Source organism: Antechinus flavipes, chromosome 6 (assembly GCF_016432865.1).
Source record: "Antechinus flavipes isolate AdamAnt ecotype Samford, QLD, Australia chromosome 6, AdamAnt_v2, whole genome shotgun sequence".
Lineage (NCBI taxonomy): Eukaryota > Metazoa > Chordata > Mammalia > Dasyuromorphia > Dasyuridae > Antechinus > Antechinus flavipes.
In genome coordinates this window covers 52,947,741-52,966,109 of record NC_067403.1, presented here as the reverse complement: position 1 = coordinate 52,966,109, position 18,369 = coordinate 52,947,741, and the positions used below count along the sequence as shown (strand labels likewise).

The 18,369-nt window shown below is 31.8% G+C and overlaps 1 protein-coding gene across 2 annotated transcripts in view; it reads right to left on the bottom strand.

Annotated features, from left to right (window-relative positions):
• Positions 1-2,288: 2,288 nt before the first annotated feature.
• Positions 2,289-18,369, bottom strand: part of YTHDC1 (YTH N6-methyladenosine RNA binding protein C1) — a 32,306-nt gene continuing 16,225 nt past the window's right edge. Inside the window, exons 6-17 of one of the 2 annotated variants that reach the window (XM_051966979.1) lie at positions 18,127-18,180; positions 17,519-17,613; positions 15,347-15,455; positions 15,148-15,265; positions 13,665-13,749; positions 12,333-12,499; positions 9,670-9,752; positions 7,782-7,818; positions 7,644-7,707; positions 7,471-7,533; positions 6,026-6,160; positions 2,289-3,946 (exon numbers count right to left, since the gene is read on the bottom strand). In XM_051966979.1, the coding sequence (XP_051822939.1) occupies positions 3,722-3,946; positions 6,026-6,160; positions 7,471-7,533; positions 7,644-7,707; positions 7,782-7,818; positions 9,670-9,752; positions 12,333-12,499; positions 13,665-13,749; positions 15,148-15,265; positions 15,347-15,455; positions 17,519-17,613; positions 18,127-18,180 (1,235 nt within the window). In that variant the 3' untranslated portion in view covers positions 2,289-3,721. The remainder of the gene's footprint in view (positions 3,947-6,025; positions 6,161-7,470; positions 7,534-7,643; positions 7,708-7,781; positions 7,819-9,669; positions 9,753-12,332; positions 12,500-13,664; positions 13,750-15,147; positions 15,266-15,346; positions 15,456-17,518; positions 17,614-18,126; positions 18,181-18,369) is intronic. The other variant, XM_051966980.1, reaches the window with a different exon arrangement.

Sequence of the window (18,369 nt, the reverse complement as noted above, 5' to 3'; positions counted from 1 at the left end):
ATCCTGAGCCTTCTCCCATTCTATTTCTCTAGATGATTATCATCCCCTTTTAAGAAATGTTTTCCAACCCTATCCTGTTTCCTGACCTCTAACCTTGCATCACCAGCTCCCACTTAGCCTTCCCCTCCCTGTTCAATCAAACTAAGTAGCTCCCTACTTCAAAATCATATGTATCCTGTTTGGCTTTCAAAACTCTCCGTTACTTAGCCCCTTTCTACCCTTCCAGTTGTCTCTACATACACCAATAATGGCTTCCCTGCTCTTCTTTCCATTAAAGAAGCATTCCATTTCTGGATTCTGTGAATTTTTATTGGTCATTTCCCACGACTAAATTCGCTTCCTCATTACTATTTCCTAGTTTTGTCTTAGCTAAAATCCCACCTTCAGCAAGATATGGAGACTGACCATGAATCAAAGCGTACTTTCATTTTTTTTTTTTTTTTTGGGGGGGGGGGGGTGTCTGCTTATTTTTTTGTGTTTTTTTCCCTATTGATCTGAATCCTTTTGAGAAGCATGTCCAATATGGAAATATTCCTTACAAAAATTGCACATGTTTAACCATATCAATTGCTAAGCTGTTTAGGGGAGGGAGAAGTGAGAAATTTAGAATATGAGGTTTTGCAAAAGTGAATGTTGAAAACTATGCATGTATCTAGAAAAAATAAAAAGCCATTATTAAAGAGAGAATAGATGAAATCATCAAAACAAAGTATACAAAGGAAACTGCCAAAAGGAAAACATGTAAGGAATATTTATATTGCAGGCATATTAAGGGGAGGATTCAGCAAGAACCTGAAAACATAGGAGAATGGAATGCAAAAATATTATGGCTAACAAGGAATACAGAAAATGTAGAATGGTAGAAAATATTAGAAAGCAGAGGTATAACCTAGGAAAGTGCTGGTGATGGTGGAAAAGGTTAAGATCACAAAAGATATGAAAGAATGTTGGTGAGAGGGTATGGGCAGTGGGCTTAATACATTAAAAGTCTGACCATAAAAGAAAGAAATAAAGGCAGTTATTTGATAAGGTGGCAGATTCAAGGGGTTTTTGAGGATGGGTAGAAATAGCACGTTTAGCTTCTAAATAACTAACAAAGACTCTGGACAATATAAAAGAGAATGGTATCAATAAGATCTCTATTATTCTGATACTCTTCTGGTTCAGTGGAGCTATCTGGTTGAAAATACATTAAACTATCAAACTAACCTTTCTTTTCCTTTTCTTTCTAGGACTACTTATATACTCAATTAACTCCTTTCTGTTTACTTGATGCTTAAGGAATCATTTCCACTTTAGATTCTCATATTCAAGTTTTTGCTCTCTTCCTTTTCCTTTCTTCCAAATGCTACCTAAGAAAAATCCATTGCATTTGTAAACCAATGTTACCTTGAGCATAAAGAATATGTAATATCAAAAATTTTTTAAATGGAAAGCTTTAAGTTTGTGAAGAAACAAAGAACCAATGCTATGCATACTGATCTCTAAATCCTTCCTAAATGCCCCAAATTCTACAAATCTGTAAGAGATAATTTCTCACCTTCTTTGTCCCCAAGAATCTGTGATTTTGGTAAAACAAAACCAATTCGGGGTCAACATAACTTTTTTAGTTCACTTGTGTTCCAAAGTAGGTGAAAACCTTTGCATTGATGCTACCACCCATCATTGCTCTTTCTTCCTTTTATACTCAGGATTTTTACACATCATATTTTTAGAAAAAGCTTCTTAAGATTCTCATTTAACTTCCAAGGTCTTTGCTCTCAGAATTTAATCAGCTCTCTTCAAAGTGGCTCTTAACTCACTGCTAAATCCAATGATTTTTTTGCTGCCCTCCTATTTCTTGACAATTGCGTAGCATATGACAACACAAGAGCATTCCATTCTTCTTGAAGCTTTTTTTTTTCCTTCAGAACATCATCTGGGAAATAAAACTGGAATAGATCAAGTTCCTAACAGTCAGCATACAGTACTCATGAATGCAACATGAACCACTTAAAATGTAATCTAGAAATACTTAATACAATAAAGCCTGGATAAAATTACATTTCAAAACTAAGTCAACATGCAAACCAGAGAGCCTTATATATGGTTTAGTGACCCCATTTCTGAGTTATCACTGGGCTAGATGACCAGTAGTTTTCTGAGAAAAAAACTGTTCATTTTTCAGTATTTCTGGAAATCCCACAATTAAAAATGAAAACTATTAATACTATTAGTAGGAATGAAAAGGCAAGAATGTTAATTAAAGTGGAACGAACACAGGATATATATTAAGTCAGAAAACAAGGTTCAAGTTGCAGATTTACAGTTTATTAGCTTTGTGACCTTGGGCTAGTAATGACTGTAATTCTTTGAGCCTGTTTCTACATTTGTTAAAAGGGAAACGAATATTTGCACTACATTACTCAGTTATGAATAAAGTGCAACAGAGTATGTGTTTTTATGTCAAATCAAGAAGTTAATACAAATCTAGAATATGGAAACTGGCAATAACTACCTGACAAATTAGAATGGTCTATTAGTATACCGCTTTAGGCAATTGTACTTACAAAAGCAAGGAAGGACAGCTATAAGAAAACTATCTTGGGAACAGACCAAACCATAAATTAGTCTGCAATACAGTAGTTTCCCAAAACATCATCAAACTTCAAATAAAAGAGTATTCCTTATCTTCAGAGATATATGAATTAGCTTGGGTTACATTTCTAGTGTTGGAAACAGAAAAGGCAAGAAAAGGTTCCTGATACAGGAAATTAAAATAGCAAACTTAGAAACTTTAGCCTCTAAGCTATGTTCTTTTAATGTTAAAAAATAACTTTCAAAAAGCTAAGAAATAAACACAACAGAAGTGTCAATCTTTACCAATTTATTTTTTACAAAAAAAAAAAAAAATCAAAACAAAAAAAAAAACCCAAAACAAAAAAAAAAAAAAAAAAAAAAAAAGGTAGCAATGTAAAATACAGGAGTTTCTTCTGCTGCCATACACGCAGGTTGTGAACATTCCAAGCCAATGTATACATTTTGGAGGAGAAAGCTAAACAATAGCATTGACCAAAATGCTACTGAACATAGGAAGATTCTCTTTAAAAAGGTTAAAAATTAGATATCAATAATGTCTTCTTAATATTGCTTTCATCATTGAAGACTGAAAAAAAAATAAAAAATGTGACTGACTTTACAGAATAAGTTTTAAAAAACCGAAAAAAACCCAAGAGGCTGCTACAACACTGCCATAAAGTCAAACCATCATACTTCAATATTTGCATACTTGATAGCAGCATTATTTTCACTGAACTGTGTGCAACTACTTGTAGGAAAACGTCAAAGCAAAATATCATGGCAGTTATCCATCAATATCCAAAAAAACAAACAAAAACAAACAAAATAAAAAATAAAAACAAAACAAAAAACTCTAGGATGAACACACTATATAAGCAGATGAACACTTATGGAGAATGAATCAATATCTACATTCTTGACTTTTCCATTCTGCCCCAATAAAAGTGTCAACTCAAGCGTCAACTTTGTGCATTTTTTTGGCTGATTTGAGTTTTTCCAGTTCTTATATACTGCATGCTTGGAACAAAGAGGGTCATAATAAAACCTTTTACACAATGAACTTTAAGTAGACATCTGAAAATAAATTTACTACTTGTAAACACACAAAAAAAATACAAGAATTTTTTTTGTTGTTTTTAAACAATCAGTGCTTCAAGACACATTATCTTCTGTATCGTCCTCTCTCCCCTCGGTCTCTGTCCCGATCACATAATCGCTCTCTCTCTCTTTCTCTATCTCGTCCTCGATCCCTATCTCTGTCTCTTCTGTTATCTCGAGGACGATCACGTTCTCTTTCTCGATCTCTTTCACGGGGTCTGCTTCTTCTGCCACTGACAACAGCTTGTGTTCGACGAAGGAAGTCATCTACCCGCATATCATAATCATGCTGAAAAGAAGATAATATCTTAAACTTAGGTAAATCTGAAGGCTTGGGATAGAAAAAATAAAGTTTTAATGTATGGAAAAAATTTTGAGGAGAAGGGTTTTAGGAATTCTTCACTTTCTATTAACATATAGAACCTGATATCTGACAATTTGCTAAAACCAGGATTCAAATGTACAAGTACTTAAGAAATGTTTCTTGCATACCATACTGTTGGGAAATGGATCATATAATGTTTTCTTTACTAAAATATTTATTCCATTCCCCAATAAATTTCAAGAAACACATCCAATGTTATCATTTCTAAAACTTTATGCTTAAAATGAAAACCTAAAATCCTCTTCCATCACTACTCATAAATTCCCTCATTGAATCCAAGTGAAATATTTCAGTTTGATCAGTCTGTAACCACTTTGAGTTTGCTTTTCTTTTTTCATCTAATTATATCCACTATGCCACAAAGAGTTATACCTTTTTTCACACGATATTTTGACTCTTTGAGATGCTCCATGAAAGTGGTTTTCATGAAACTTTTCAAAGCCAGCCTACTGCTACTAATGCCAAAATAACAAAGAACATGAAGAATAACAACATCATCTATTGGCATTTATACAGTTTTATAAAATTTGCAAAGCTCTTTACATTTAATCAATGTTTATATTATTTACATTTATTTTGTCACAATAGCCTTAGGAAGTGTTGTTATCCTTACTTTACACATGAAGACACTAAAAGTAAGAGCTTATTTCATTTGACCAGATCAAACCAGTCTGAACTCTAGCATTCTAGGCTATTTTTAAGATAATTATCTTCAGGCATAAGGTACAAACAGAAATTTGGAATGACATTGGAACTATGAAGTAAAATCAAAGAAATGCTCCAGAAGCAGAAAAAGAAAAGAAAAAGGAGTTTAAAAAGTCAAGGTCAGACAATATTGGAGATAATAGAATTGATACATATGTTAGGTATAACCTTCTGTCTTTTTCTATTGTTATTTTTATCCTCCTGGCTCTCAAAATCACTTATCTGGCTTGATTTCCTTGTTTCCTCCCTTCACACCAAGGTCAAGTAGACTATTTGGTGCAAAGGGTTTGAAAGGGATTATCTTGGTCTGCCTTATAGGCAATGTGCACATGTACTTTTAGGCAAATGCACAAGAAACCAAAAAAGATATACTTTTTATAATGAAATATGTTAAAAATGGGATATGGGATTGTGAATGATTCAGTACAAATCCATAACCAATGGGGAAAAAACCTCAGTTTCCATGTGTCATCATGATAGTTTAGGGTTGTCATCTTTATAAAGAATGAATAGTACAATTATAAACATAAAAGGTATATTGCAGATTTTCCTCAGAAAACTGTCAACTTTTCAAAATAAAATATCATGAATTTTTTAAAAGTAATTTTCAAATAAATAATAAATATATTAAACTCAACTATCCTTATTACATGGGTTCTATCTTCTAAACAAAAGCTAAGAATATTGTAACGAGGCTGACTTCTGACAACAATCGACATTGTGATTCGTAAGACTCTAACATGACTCTAACATAACATAACTCTAACAACTAACATAAAGAATATTTATTATAATCAAAATTTTGCATTTATTTTTCTTTGCTGCTCTAACTTAAGGCCATATCAACGCTTCTTAGTATTACCCCATTTAAAAAAAAAAAGAAAAGAAAAGAAAAGAAAAAGTCTAATCAAGCTAACTGCATTTTTTGTACTTCTTGCTCAAATCAACTGTATTTCTACCAGTGCTAACCTATTTGGTAAGCATAATGGAAAACTATTATATTGTTCCATTAAACAACAGAAACAATAACCTGAAAGAGTAGGAATCTGAACTAACCTGAATCTCAGGAGTCATTCAGTTTGCATTTTATCATGCTTGACAATTATCTAAAATTCACAGTGGCAAAATAAATAGCATCTATCTTACTATGAACAACTATGGAAATGTGAAATGGCTTGATGCTGAATATAGTCTGATATACTCAAAGGATAAATTACCCACAACCACAGAATACAAAGCCATCCAACCCCTTACATGTTTATTTTCAAGTGTACTTACTACTCGTTTATCTCTGTATCTTGCTTCATGGGGTACTGGATGATGGCCTGAATAAGGGGGGTGGGCTTGAGGAGGTGGAGCATGGTGCTGATAGTAAGGATGATGTGGTGGTTGTTCAATTCCTGGATAAGGAGGCTAATAGAAAAGACATTTTGATAAGCATCTACTCAATAAAAAATATGTTTAATTTTTCAACCCTAGTATAGACATTTTAATCGAAATCCAAATGACACCACTTATTTTCCAAAATATTAGGATTCTTTTCAGTAACTTTTAAAGCTTATTCATGTGCAGTAAATTCTAACTTCATATATGTTTTTTAAGTTTACTAAAGTACTTAGACCATTCTCCATATCTAAGTGAATACAGTCATGACTTAAATAATTAAGACTCACACTTGTGAGCCAATATGCTTAAAATAAAAGCTAGCATTTTTATATTGCCTACTATGTATCAGGTACTGTGCTAAAGCAGTTTACAAATATTCTCATTTAATCCTCACAACAACACTGGAAAGTACCATCATTACCCCCATTTTGCAATTGAGGAAACTGAAATAAACAATGATTAAGTGATTTGGACAAGGTCACAGAGCTATTAGTATCTGAGGCTGTATTTAAATTTTGGGTCTTTTTTGACCATAGAAGCAGCACTCTATCCACGGCACTACCAACTGCCCTCTGACTTATTAAATAAAATCAGAGTCATGAACTCTGGGTCCAAACCCAGCCTCTGACAAAATACTTTACTTCTCAGCATTCCAAGCAACTTAAAATTTAAAAATTATAGAACAAATGCTGATTTGCATTAGTAGAATGATTTTTTTTTTTAACTTGGAGTTTCCTATACCAACGAGATCACAAATCTGGATTAGCATGAAAATACCACTATCAAAGAAAAAAAATAAACAAGATGAAGCCAGTTTTAAATCAGCTTCTCAAAATCTTTTCAGCAAAGATCTAAAACCTTTAGTCCCATAATTTCTAAACTGTGTCCAATGTATATTTTCCTATTTTTTTGGTATTTTCATAAAGCACTAGAAAGAAATATCTCGGTGGAATAAAAGTCACTCCAATTACCTTACTTCAATTATGCTAAAAATAAGTTTAACAATGTCTCAAACATCTATGACAACTTAAACTGTGACCATACTGAAAAAACATTTTTTTTTTTAATCACCAGGAACAACTACTTTTAAATTAGGGCTGGTTCAATGTTTAAAGTATAGGAATATCTAATTTTCCAAGTTATATGAAATTCTTTTCCTCACCCAAAAAGAACGAGTCTTTTTCTTTTGCACATTATACAAAATTTTGTGTGATATACATATATGTATATAAAAAATAAATAACTGATAAAGTACCCTTATTTATCAAAAGCACATTAGCAATGCAACTAAAGCTAATTTTTTTTTTTAAAGAAATCAAAATATATAGAATACAAACCATTCCCTGCCATGGCGGTGGTGGTCCCATGTTATGAAATTCTCTCACATAATCATTGTAGGACTAAAATGAAAGATCATAATGTTAATATTAAATTGGGCAATGTTCTAGAACTCCAAATGAATCATATTCTAATTTTCTCAGTTTTAAATTTAAAGCATAAAATAACTTACCCCATTTAGAAAAACATCTCTTCGAACTCCTGAAAATCGTCTGTTGGGAATAAGATTTGTGAAACTAAATTCGGGTAATTCATAAACCAGTTCCTAGAATGTTGTTGAAAATTAATTTAAAAAAAAAACCCAACTTACCTGTCTACTTCTTGATATCGTGGATCCTTTAAATACCCTGTTTAAACATCAAGCATTTCAGTAAATCAAACTTATAATTTTCATATTTATTATTACAACTGCCTTTCCCATTCAACTTTAATTCTCTCAAATATCTAAAAGTTAAATGCTGCCAGTGAAATTTCAATAGCACTGAAACTGTCTCTTGAGTACCTTTGATATAATAGATATTAAGAAAACAATTAACTACCTGGTTTAGAGAATTTATAAGCTTCGAAATACACTTTCAGATTAACATTCTGACTCATATAAAACACATGGACAGTTCATAACAGTGGTGGGTTACAATATCAAGGGTTAGCATGGGAAATACTTAAATCAAATTTTAACACAAATGTTTGTATTCCAAATTCAAAAGAGGCAGAGAGAGAATATAATCCCTATCAACTCAATAGTACATATGTAAGAGAAGAGAAAGCTGGAGAAATAAAGTGATTGGGAGACAAGAGAACTAGATTTTAATAATGGCTCTTCCGTTGACAGTGGAATTCCATTCCATTAAGGGAGTCACTTAACTTTTATAGGTCTAAGTTGACTCACCTGTAAAAATGGGGGCTGGCTACATAATCAATAAGCCCCCTTCCCCAGCTCTTCAGAGTTTAACAAAATCTATGGCTCATAAAAGTGAGGGTTTTGACATTCTTTTCAAATTTCTTAACAGAAGTACTAAGGATAAATTTAAGAGAATTATCGATTAAAAAATAGTCGTATCTTAGAACAGAAATATTAAAAGAACTCAAAAATTTTACAGACCAAGAAAATTAGAATAAACATTAAATTGTTAATTTTCCTGGTAGGCTAAACTTATATTTCCTGGATTAGTTCCTCCTACAAAGCATAACAAGGCACAGAATAATTTATAAGATAGTAAATCAAAAAGCAAGACTGAGTCAAAAAAATCTGGGCTCACATCCCATAACTTTTTCACTGCTCCCAAGCAACTCTCTAAGAATATAAAATTGCAGATTGTTATTTTGTGAAAAGAGTTTCCTCATTATAAGTCAGGACCAAAAATAAAAATAAGGTGGGACTATATGCATGTATTATTTTAAGAAAACACTCTTTGAATATGAAAATATGAATTTTTAAAGTAAAATCTTTTCAATAATAAACATTTACTTTCTTTCCATTCCCTTCAACTTTGGGGGTAGGAGACTGGAGCTTTTAAAAAAAATATTCCAAATTAGTTCCTAGACTCAAATGCTCTGAATCATAAAAGTTTTAAGAATTTTTCAGGATTCATTAGTCCTCTATTATATAGAATATGACAGTAATTCTCACTATAAATTCCTCTGCATTCTCTCTCAAAACAGTTGTAAGGACAGCTAGGTGATGCAGTGCATAGAGCACCAGCCCTGAAGTCCAGAGGACCCAAGTTCAAATCTGGCCCCAGACACTTACTTCTTGGCTGTGTGAGCCTGGGCAAGTCACTTAACCCCAAGTACCTCAGCCAAAAAAAAAAAAAAAAAAATTATAGATTTTTAAAATGAGTCTTTTTTTCCCCTGTGGCATATAGTATCTAATATATGACTATATATATTTGCCTTTAAATAGGTTTCATCTTAATGTCAATGTCACCTGCCAGATAGAGAGAAAAGTTTCTAATAAGACAAAATAGCATTAAAACTAATACTCCTTTTATGATAATGATCTATATTAGTTCTGAATTTTGGGTCCAATTATGACGGGAAATAAGTCAGTAGGAGAAAGAAATACTAGTAAGAATTTCCAAGATTTAAGTATTTAGATCTTTGCATTTTTCCAGTTTTAAATTCTATTGTAAAACCACTATAATTCAAATATAATCCTAAAAAGTCAAGCATATTTGCATGATTGTTAAGATATTAACCTGGTCTTTGATGAAACTCAGGGGGATAGTCAATCCTTGGTTTCTTTCTGCTGTTATGAATATCATAATCTTCTGGTCGACGCCTATACAAATTAGACACATTAGACATTAAACCGAAACCTGTTTTAAAAATGGGAAAGCAGAATATTTGACAGAAATAAGCAAAAAAAAAAAATAAATAAATAAAAAAATAAGGCCATGGTTTCCTTTAGGGATTATTTTTCAATTTTTAGTCGGCTTCAAGTGGACCTAAAGTTTCTAAATCTTCATTTCTTTAACCTTTTAGTATTATCACAAACCATACCCTAAACTTTACTGCTGGAGGCAGAACTACTTGTCATTCTGATGTCTCATGCTAAGACCAGACACTTGGAAAGAGTAACCTGCTCAAAACATGTAAAATCACATTTTAGTATTTCAGAAACAAGTATCAGTTAAATAAACTGAGCTAAAGAAAATTCAACATTAATTTTAAACGACTAATCTAAATAAAATCTCAATTCAAAATCCCTTCTTCCCACCACCACTTATACCTCAAACTACCTATTTTATTTTATAAAGATGTAATTTCAAACACTGGCTGTGTGTGTGTGTGTGTATTTATTTGCTAAATTATTTTCCTTTTAAGTCATCAAATAGAAAACTTAGGTAGGTTAAAAATTAAAAAAAAAAAAAAATCCTTCCCTAAATAAAATTTGTCTTCAAAGCCTTTGGAAAGATCACTTATCTTATGGGTAGGTGTCTAGCAGTCATTAAGGCTATATGGGCAGATTATTGTGTTGGGTTTCCTTTGGGACAAAAATAAGCAGAAGTATAACTCTTCTCCTTAACTCTCAAAGTCACCATTACAGGGCATTACAAAACACATTGTTTTACTTCTAGGTAGTGACTCTAAAAGATAACTCTCAAAAGAGAGAGGGAAAATTCTTCATAGTTATCCAAATATTCAGACATCATGAGATGTTATACTGAGTCATCTATATTTTTCCTTGATATTAAAAAAAAAAAAATCAGTAAGTTAAACTCTAACCAACTAACACTTTTTTTTTTCTTTCAGCAACCATCTGGAAAATGACCAATCAACATTTGCTTCCATTTTAACTGACTTTTCATCCTCATAACAATTTTCAATATTTATACAAACTGCAATAAAAAAGTGAAGAAATGTTTAAGCCTCTGAGAAACCCCAAATCCTCCCCCCCAACAGAACAAAGCAGTTGTATCTACAGTAAATATGACTAAGAAAATTAAAAGCTGGTGTAAAGAATAAACATACCGCTTTCTTGTAGTTTGGGGAGTGCATTTACGACCGGTATAAAACATGATAGTAACAGTTCATATAGTAGTCCAACTACTGACTTTAAGCTGTAAGCCACATACATAAATGGAGGCCCTGGCAGGCTTGAGAGAAGGTGTGGTGGTGTTATATGTATAGTTTGCAGTCCATTGCAAAACTGAGGTAAAAACTTCACTTGTAAATACTTTATTGCACTGGAAACCTCTTAGTTTAAAACTTCAAAAGACATCTTGGTGCTCAGTCCTTTTAGGCCAAAAATAAGGGGGCTCTGCCAGGTTTCCTCCTACCTATTCGATAGTGTCCTTTTAAAGCTCAATGAAATAGGGGCTCTTGTTGGATATCTGTACCTACCACAGGATGTTTCCTCCCAAAGGAAACTTAACCAAAGGTTTCATCCCATCAAACCACACATCCAACAGTCTTTAGCAGAAAACTTTAGATTTATCTTTATGCAAAGTGGCTACAGGGGAAGGTGTTTGGTAGAAGGGCTTATATCAGTCCTTTGCAAAAACTTCTCCAATTCTGTAACAAGTTATACCCCCTTTTTCCTGGAAAATGCTGTTTAGTTCATAAAGCAGTGATCAATAAACCATGACGATCCTCTAAAAATATTTTTTAAGTCCGCGAGTACTGCCAGCATCTGGAAAGGTTGTAAACAGACACAGCAACAGCCATTCTTTTTGGGTTGTTGCCGGGTCTCCCAGGGCCACTTGATCTGATCCCCTTTGGAAAGAACCTATTGTTTTCAGAAGCTCAGCAAGATGTGTGAATTCAGTGGTTACATGTTAGAGAATATTTGGCAATGGGGTTAACACATCACGGTGACACAATTTGAAACAGTCCCAATAATGCTCCTCTTGAATATCAAAATAACTTAAAATATTTATCCTCTAAATGAGGCGCCATCTTCTGAAAAATTATTAGTGATCCTTTATAAAAGTCCCATATCTGATAAGGCTTATCCAGAGACACACCTGAAAGAAAAGGCTTTTACAAAATATTAACAACTTTTTTTCATATAAACTTTCTCTTCCTCCTCCATTCTAGCCTGTTCATAGTAAATCAAAGCCTACCTCATTTCAATGTTATACATTGTATTATTTGTAAATTATCTAAGCTAGGTATCACTCTTTAGCAAACATTTTTTTTTCTGCATAAGGAAAGATCCCCATATTCCTCTTGAAAAATGACTGAGACCAAGGTGACAATGTGAAATCCTCAATGAAGCCACAAACTAGTCCATGCAGCTTGATTTGAGGATTTTCTCTCTCTTCTTTACCGCAGGGCAAACTTTTGACGAATCACATTCCTCCATCATGTTATTCTGATACATGTGCCTATTATCAGTCCAAAGAACGTTTCTAACCTTCCCACATCCCGGACTGGTTCTCGACGGGAAGGACGTCCTCTTGAACGGGGCTGTGAATGCATTCTTCTCTTGTGACGCATTTTATGAATGACCTGATACAAGTCAATACTTTCATCAGGGGGAAATAGAAGACAAAGCTGGGTTCCACATTCAAGCTCAATTTCCTGGAATAGGAAAGTAGCGATTTACAAGCTGAAAATAGGAATAAACTTTCAAAAGACTTGTAGCATTTTCCTGAAGTTTTTATAAACAGAAACATGTTGACACAGGCTTTACTCCCATGGTTAAAGATCAAGTGTGGTTCCATTAAACTGCCAGCTCTTAAGAATTTCTTTTCAGTTGTATTTCAGTTATTAGAGGGGGTGACCGCTGATGGAGGGGAGATATTTGGTTGGGATCACGATAGTTAAAGTAGCACAGCAAGTTCTTTGTTGATAACTGATTGTTATGATCACAGTTGCAGAAAAAGGAATACTCCTTTTATGCAAAATACAAAAATGCAAAGTCAAAGTTATCATCTACAATGGAGGCCAAACACAGAAAAAAAAAAAATCTCATTAACTTGCTAAAATTTATAATGTAACTCATGAGCAGCAGTCACAAAACAGAATGTCAATTTAGCTCATGTAGTTTTAATAGTCTGTTTTAACTGAAATTTTCATAATTACAATCTAATTCAAGAACTACACTTTTAAAATGTAAAATTATATTTTGATCATTAACACAAGATTATTCATAGTGAAAAATAAATTTTAAAAATTATTCAGAGTGAATACACCATTCACTTCTGTATTAGTAGTTAAGCACTGACTAAAAATAATTTAATTTCTGCTTGTAAAATGGGAATTTTTTTGGTTATTTAAACCTAATAGAGTTCTTCAATGCCTCTTCAGAACACTTTAAAAAAATGACCATAAATACAATCCATAATGCTTCAATTTAGTTACTAAATTTGAAGCTACAGAATTTATGTATCATAGAAAGATAATAAAAAAGTAAAAAATAGTAACCAAGTTTCAAGAAAATAAAAATTTGATTCAAGTCTCAATTTCCTAAGTTTCCCACATTGTATTATCCAAGAGAAATACATTAGTTAACATTTGTGGTTCTCATCAAAATAAATATAAGTTCTAAAAATCTTTTCTAGTTCTGAATACATTATTTTCCTTTGCACCATTTTAAAGACATTATTTTTATGAATATAAATTAGAATACTTTAATATTGATGAAACAAAAATTACTTTTGAAGAGGACTTATAAAACAGCAACTTAAAACACTAGCCATCTGTTGCTTTAATTTTATTAAAAAATTCAAGTAAATTGACAAACCTGTCCATCGCGTCCAATCTTAACTGGCTTATGTTCATTCCAAGGATTGGTAAGGTGAGCAGATTTAGTGAAGGGTAATTCACGCCTAAATATAGAATTAGCATCAAATACATTATTTTAAACAAAATAGTTTCTTTTATTCCCATAGCTGATTTAAAAATAAGAACACTGGTTTTTATTACACAGAATTGTGCATACTTCTTTTATGCAAAATAAAAAAATGCAAAAATTATTGAAGATTATTTTAAAATAATGATTTGTAAAAAGATCATTCAGATGACTGATAACATTTGACAGAAATACTTTCCTATACCAAATTTTTTTAACACCGTCAACAAATTGGCAGAAGTTGTGATCACCAATCTCCATAGTTGGGCAGCAAGCTGTCGGATTGTATTTCTTCAGCAATACACAACAAAAAATGCTTCTTGAGTTATATAGACATACTTATATTTTTGTGCTACGTAACTTAGAATATATATAAATTACTTTCATACTGTTATAATGTCAAGTCTTATTTCTTTATTTAGATTATTAAAATCCAAAATCACAAAGTAGAAAGCAATGTACTAGAAATTGATAAACAATTCTAATCATGGCTCTGCCATCAGTCTTAAACTTGGACAAATTACTTAACTTCTCAGCTGGAATGATTTCTAAACTCGCCTTCCCTTCTAGTGCTCAAAAAAAAATTTTTTTCCCTCTAACTTTTATATTTCTGAAAATCTCTATAATATTTTGTTAACAACATGGTAGAAATAAATAATTCTTGAATGATTACCAATGAAATTGAAAAGAATTTACAGCATTTGATAAAGCTTTTATCTCTTTTAGTAACAAAAGATTAAGCAATACTAAATGAATCTCTCAATATGACCAAGGTGAAGTAACAAGAAGGTTTCTACATGGCAAAATATTAAGCGTAACGATCTGAGGAAAAAAAGGAAGGAAGGAAGAAAAAAAGAAGGGAAGGGAAAGGAAGGAAGGAATAAAATATAACATTCATCACTTGGGGATAACTAGCTCTAAAATCAGAACAACTGGATTCAAATACCACCTCTTATCTATATTTTATACACACACACACACACACACACACACACACACACACACACACAGGAGAGAGATGTTAAACTAAGTAAGGTACCTAATTTCTAATGTCTCTATATCTGTCCTATGTTATCTGATACTAACATAGGAATCTTTTGAAACATAAAAGTTCTAATTAAATCCAACATTTAAATTCTTTGAATGTCCTCCTGTATTCCGTTTCTTTGTTATTAAAAATACTAACTGAATTAACTATGAAAATGAATTTGTATTAAGAGTATTTTTGTCCAAATCAGCCCTGAAATTTCAAGAAAGTGACAATTTGACAATAATTTTTAAATTAACATTAAAGAATTTTGTCAGAGTTCACAGCTAATTCAAAATTAGGAAAATTTAATATGTTAAATTTTAAAAGGTTAAGTTTATAATTTACCTGCAAATCCAGTCAATTTTAAAGACACCTCCAAGCATTTTAGCATTCATTCCTGCAGGCAGGACCCAATGTATAGGAGATCCTCCATGATGGGACTCCGAAGAGAGTCTAGCAAATCCTAAGTAACCAAAATTAAAATGTAAATATATGATAACAAAAAAGGTGGCTTTATAATCTAAATTTAAAAAAAATTTTTTACCTTGAAATTTTCCACTCTCTCTTACAGAAAATATTAAAATAACACTTCTTGCAGATCTGAATGCAGCATTCAATTTCTTTTCATTTACTGGAAGTGTTGACCATACACCCTACACCAATAATATAAAGAACATGAAAATGAGTATTTAAAACACAAGGAAAGTATTCAGTAAATAACAGTAATTTGAGCTAGCATATCACAAGATAATATCTGAAAACTTCATTTATTGGCAATTATAAAACAATCTGATTTTTATTTAAACAAAACCATTTAAAATGCGGCTAGATATGAAACTACTTTGCCCCTTCCTTTTAAACCTTTTGAGGAGGCTGGAAGGTGCTTGGAGGAGCTGGTTCACCGAATAGAGATCAGCATAGAGATTTTAAACAGAAATGAAAGTGATGAAAAACAAAACATAACACTAATTTTAAAAAATGACACTAGAATACTGGCTAAAGCTATTCTTAACCTGGGGTCCCTTAACTTTTTTTAAAACATATTTTATATTTCATATAGATGGCTTCCTCTGCAATCTTTTTTTTTTTTTTTTTTTTGGCTTAAAATTTTTAAATCAAAATTTCTTATGAACAAGTTTAACAAGTGTGTATATGTGTGTGTGTTTTCTCCTAAATTTACACTGATCATGTAAAAAGCCCCTTTATAAGGTATTACAACCAAAGATTTTAATACCTCATTCTAATTTAAGTGTCTATGAAAGACAAAGTTGCAGTGAACACTATCTGAATACTATATACATCTTTACTTCTTTTCACAAAAGTTATAATAATATAGTTAACAATATTGTTAACTACCTAAATTCAGTCTCTTATGTCTGTAAAGGATCAATAGATATCCTCAAGGGTGGCTTCTTGTTACAACATGCCCTTTGTTGAAAACTTATCAATCCTTATTGGACAGGATTAAAAATGCCAGAAACACCTGAGTAAAAGTTTAAGCTCTTACTTTAGCTATCAATAACTACCATATGCTTTATAAAGAAGACTCTGATTTCAAGAGTGACAGATGAGACAGGTATAACATTGAACTTAAGAAATAAAACAAAGAAGTTCCCAGTTGTTATGATACTGTCCTTAAAAGTTCCTATGAAAGGCAGTCTTCATTTACTCAAGATTTCTTAAGCATTTAATAAATCAAATATAAAATGCTGAACACATATAAGGAGAAATAAGAAATATTCCCTTTTATCTTTAATCATATTTTAGCAGTAACTGAAAACATAATTGGGGGGTAGAGGGCAAGTTTACTAAGGGCCTTAAAGGCTCATTCTTTTCTCCTATGAGGTTCCAAATTAACTACTTTTCTAACAAAGCAATTTTTGACAAATTTTATTATCATCAATTACCCATCCTAAAACATAAAAGCTTTGTTTTCAAATACATCTAATACCTCATTTTCAAAATATCTGAAACTGAATAGAACAAATGCAAAATAAAAATCAAGTCTTCTTTAGTACGTCTTTTTAAAATAATAAGATTACCACTTACCAACTGCTTTAACCTATTTCTTTCCATTAATAATGATGAAAAGAGCATATAATAAGAATAGCCACATTTTTATAGCACCTATAAAGTGCCAGATACTCTGCTAAGTGCTTTAAAAATATTATCTCATTTAATCCTCACAACTCTGCAGAGGTAGGTGCTATTATCATCCCCGTTTTCCAAATGAGGAAACCACAGCAAACAGAGGTTAAATTACTTGTCAAAAGGTCACATAGTCTGAGGCCAAATTTGAACCCAGGTCTTCCTCACTACAGATTTAGCACTAGAGAAGTTTTACAAATTACAGTCTAACTGCAATGTTCTCAAATTCTTTATAAAATACAGCTACTACAAAGGCCATGTGGCCCAAAAACGTTCGTCACAATACACTGTTCAATATTTTTAGTAACATAGGTTCTTTAATAATAAACACAGTCCATCTACTTCCAGTTTTCAACAAATTTCAACAAACAACACATAAATTACATAAAGCAAAAAGATTTTTATTGGTTTAAGGATGTTATTTTTTATAGCTCAAAATATAATCTTCAATAAATATTGTACTTAAGTAAGTTTTATGCATATTTCATATATTATTTTATTGTAAGAGGGAAAAGTCAAATTCACATAGAGAAAAACGATAGAAAAAAAAATTGAACTGATGCTGTACCTTGGCTTTAGCAAGAGAGACATTCTCATGGTTGTTACTCTTTATAAGGAAGAATCTTGCATCTTGAAGAACATATTTAAGTTTACTTGTTTGGTCTGAAAAATAAATTCCAAATTTATTAAGATGGAACTACTATCATACTAAGTTTTTCATTCAATTTACTCTAATTTGCCCTCTAGAACCCAACTAAATTCTTAAAAATCATGAAAACCCCCTCAAATCTGAAGAACTATGCAACAGAAAACACAATGCAAAGCTTCAGAAAAGAAAAAAAACAAGAAAGCTAAGGAAACTAAGTGATGTTCCGATATACTTTTTTTCTGCAAGTGCCAAAGATGACTCTTTATAAAGGATTTTCATTATGTTAAATATGGTTTGTATATTTATAAGAATATAAATCTCTCTAATGCCAAAAAAGCATAAGATAATATAACAAATCAAGATAATATTTTATATATAAACTTACAGCAAAATCAATTTTTACAAATATATCGGAACATTACTACTTTATAAATTGTTAATGAAGTACAGACATGGCAAAACAATGACTAGTGATGTGGCATGCATTAAAAAGTTGTTTTTTGTTTGTTTTCAAATTTAAATGATACCTTTTCGGACAGCACGAACGGAAGATGATAATTTCTCATGCTTCTTTTCTGAACCTGTATTTAGCCAAAGTACATTTGTTCAGATTGAGCCTTAATAGAGATAAGACACAATTTCTACAGCCTTGTCACATATAATTCTCATTCATGACAAATTATCCTTCCTTGCACACCCACACACACAAAATAATACTGTTCAATGTGCACGAGTGTTTTGTTTTTTGGAGTTCTTTTGTGGGTTTTGGT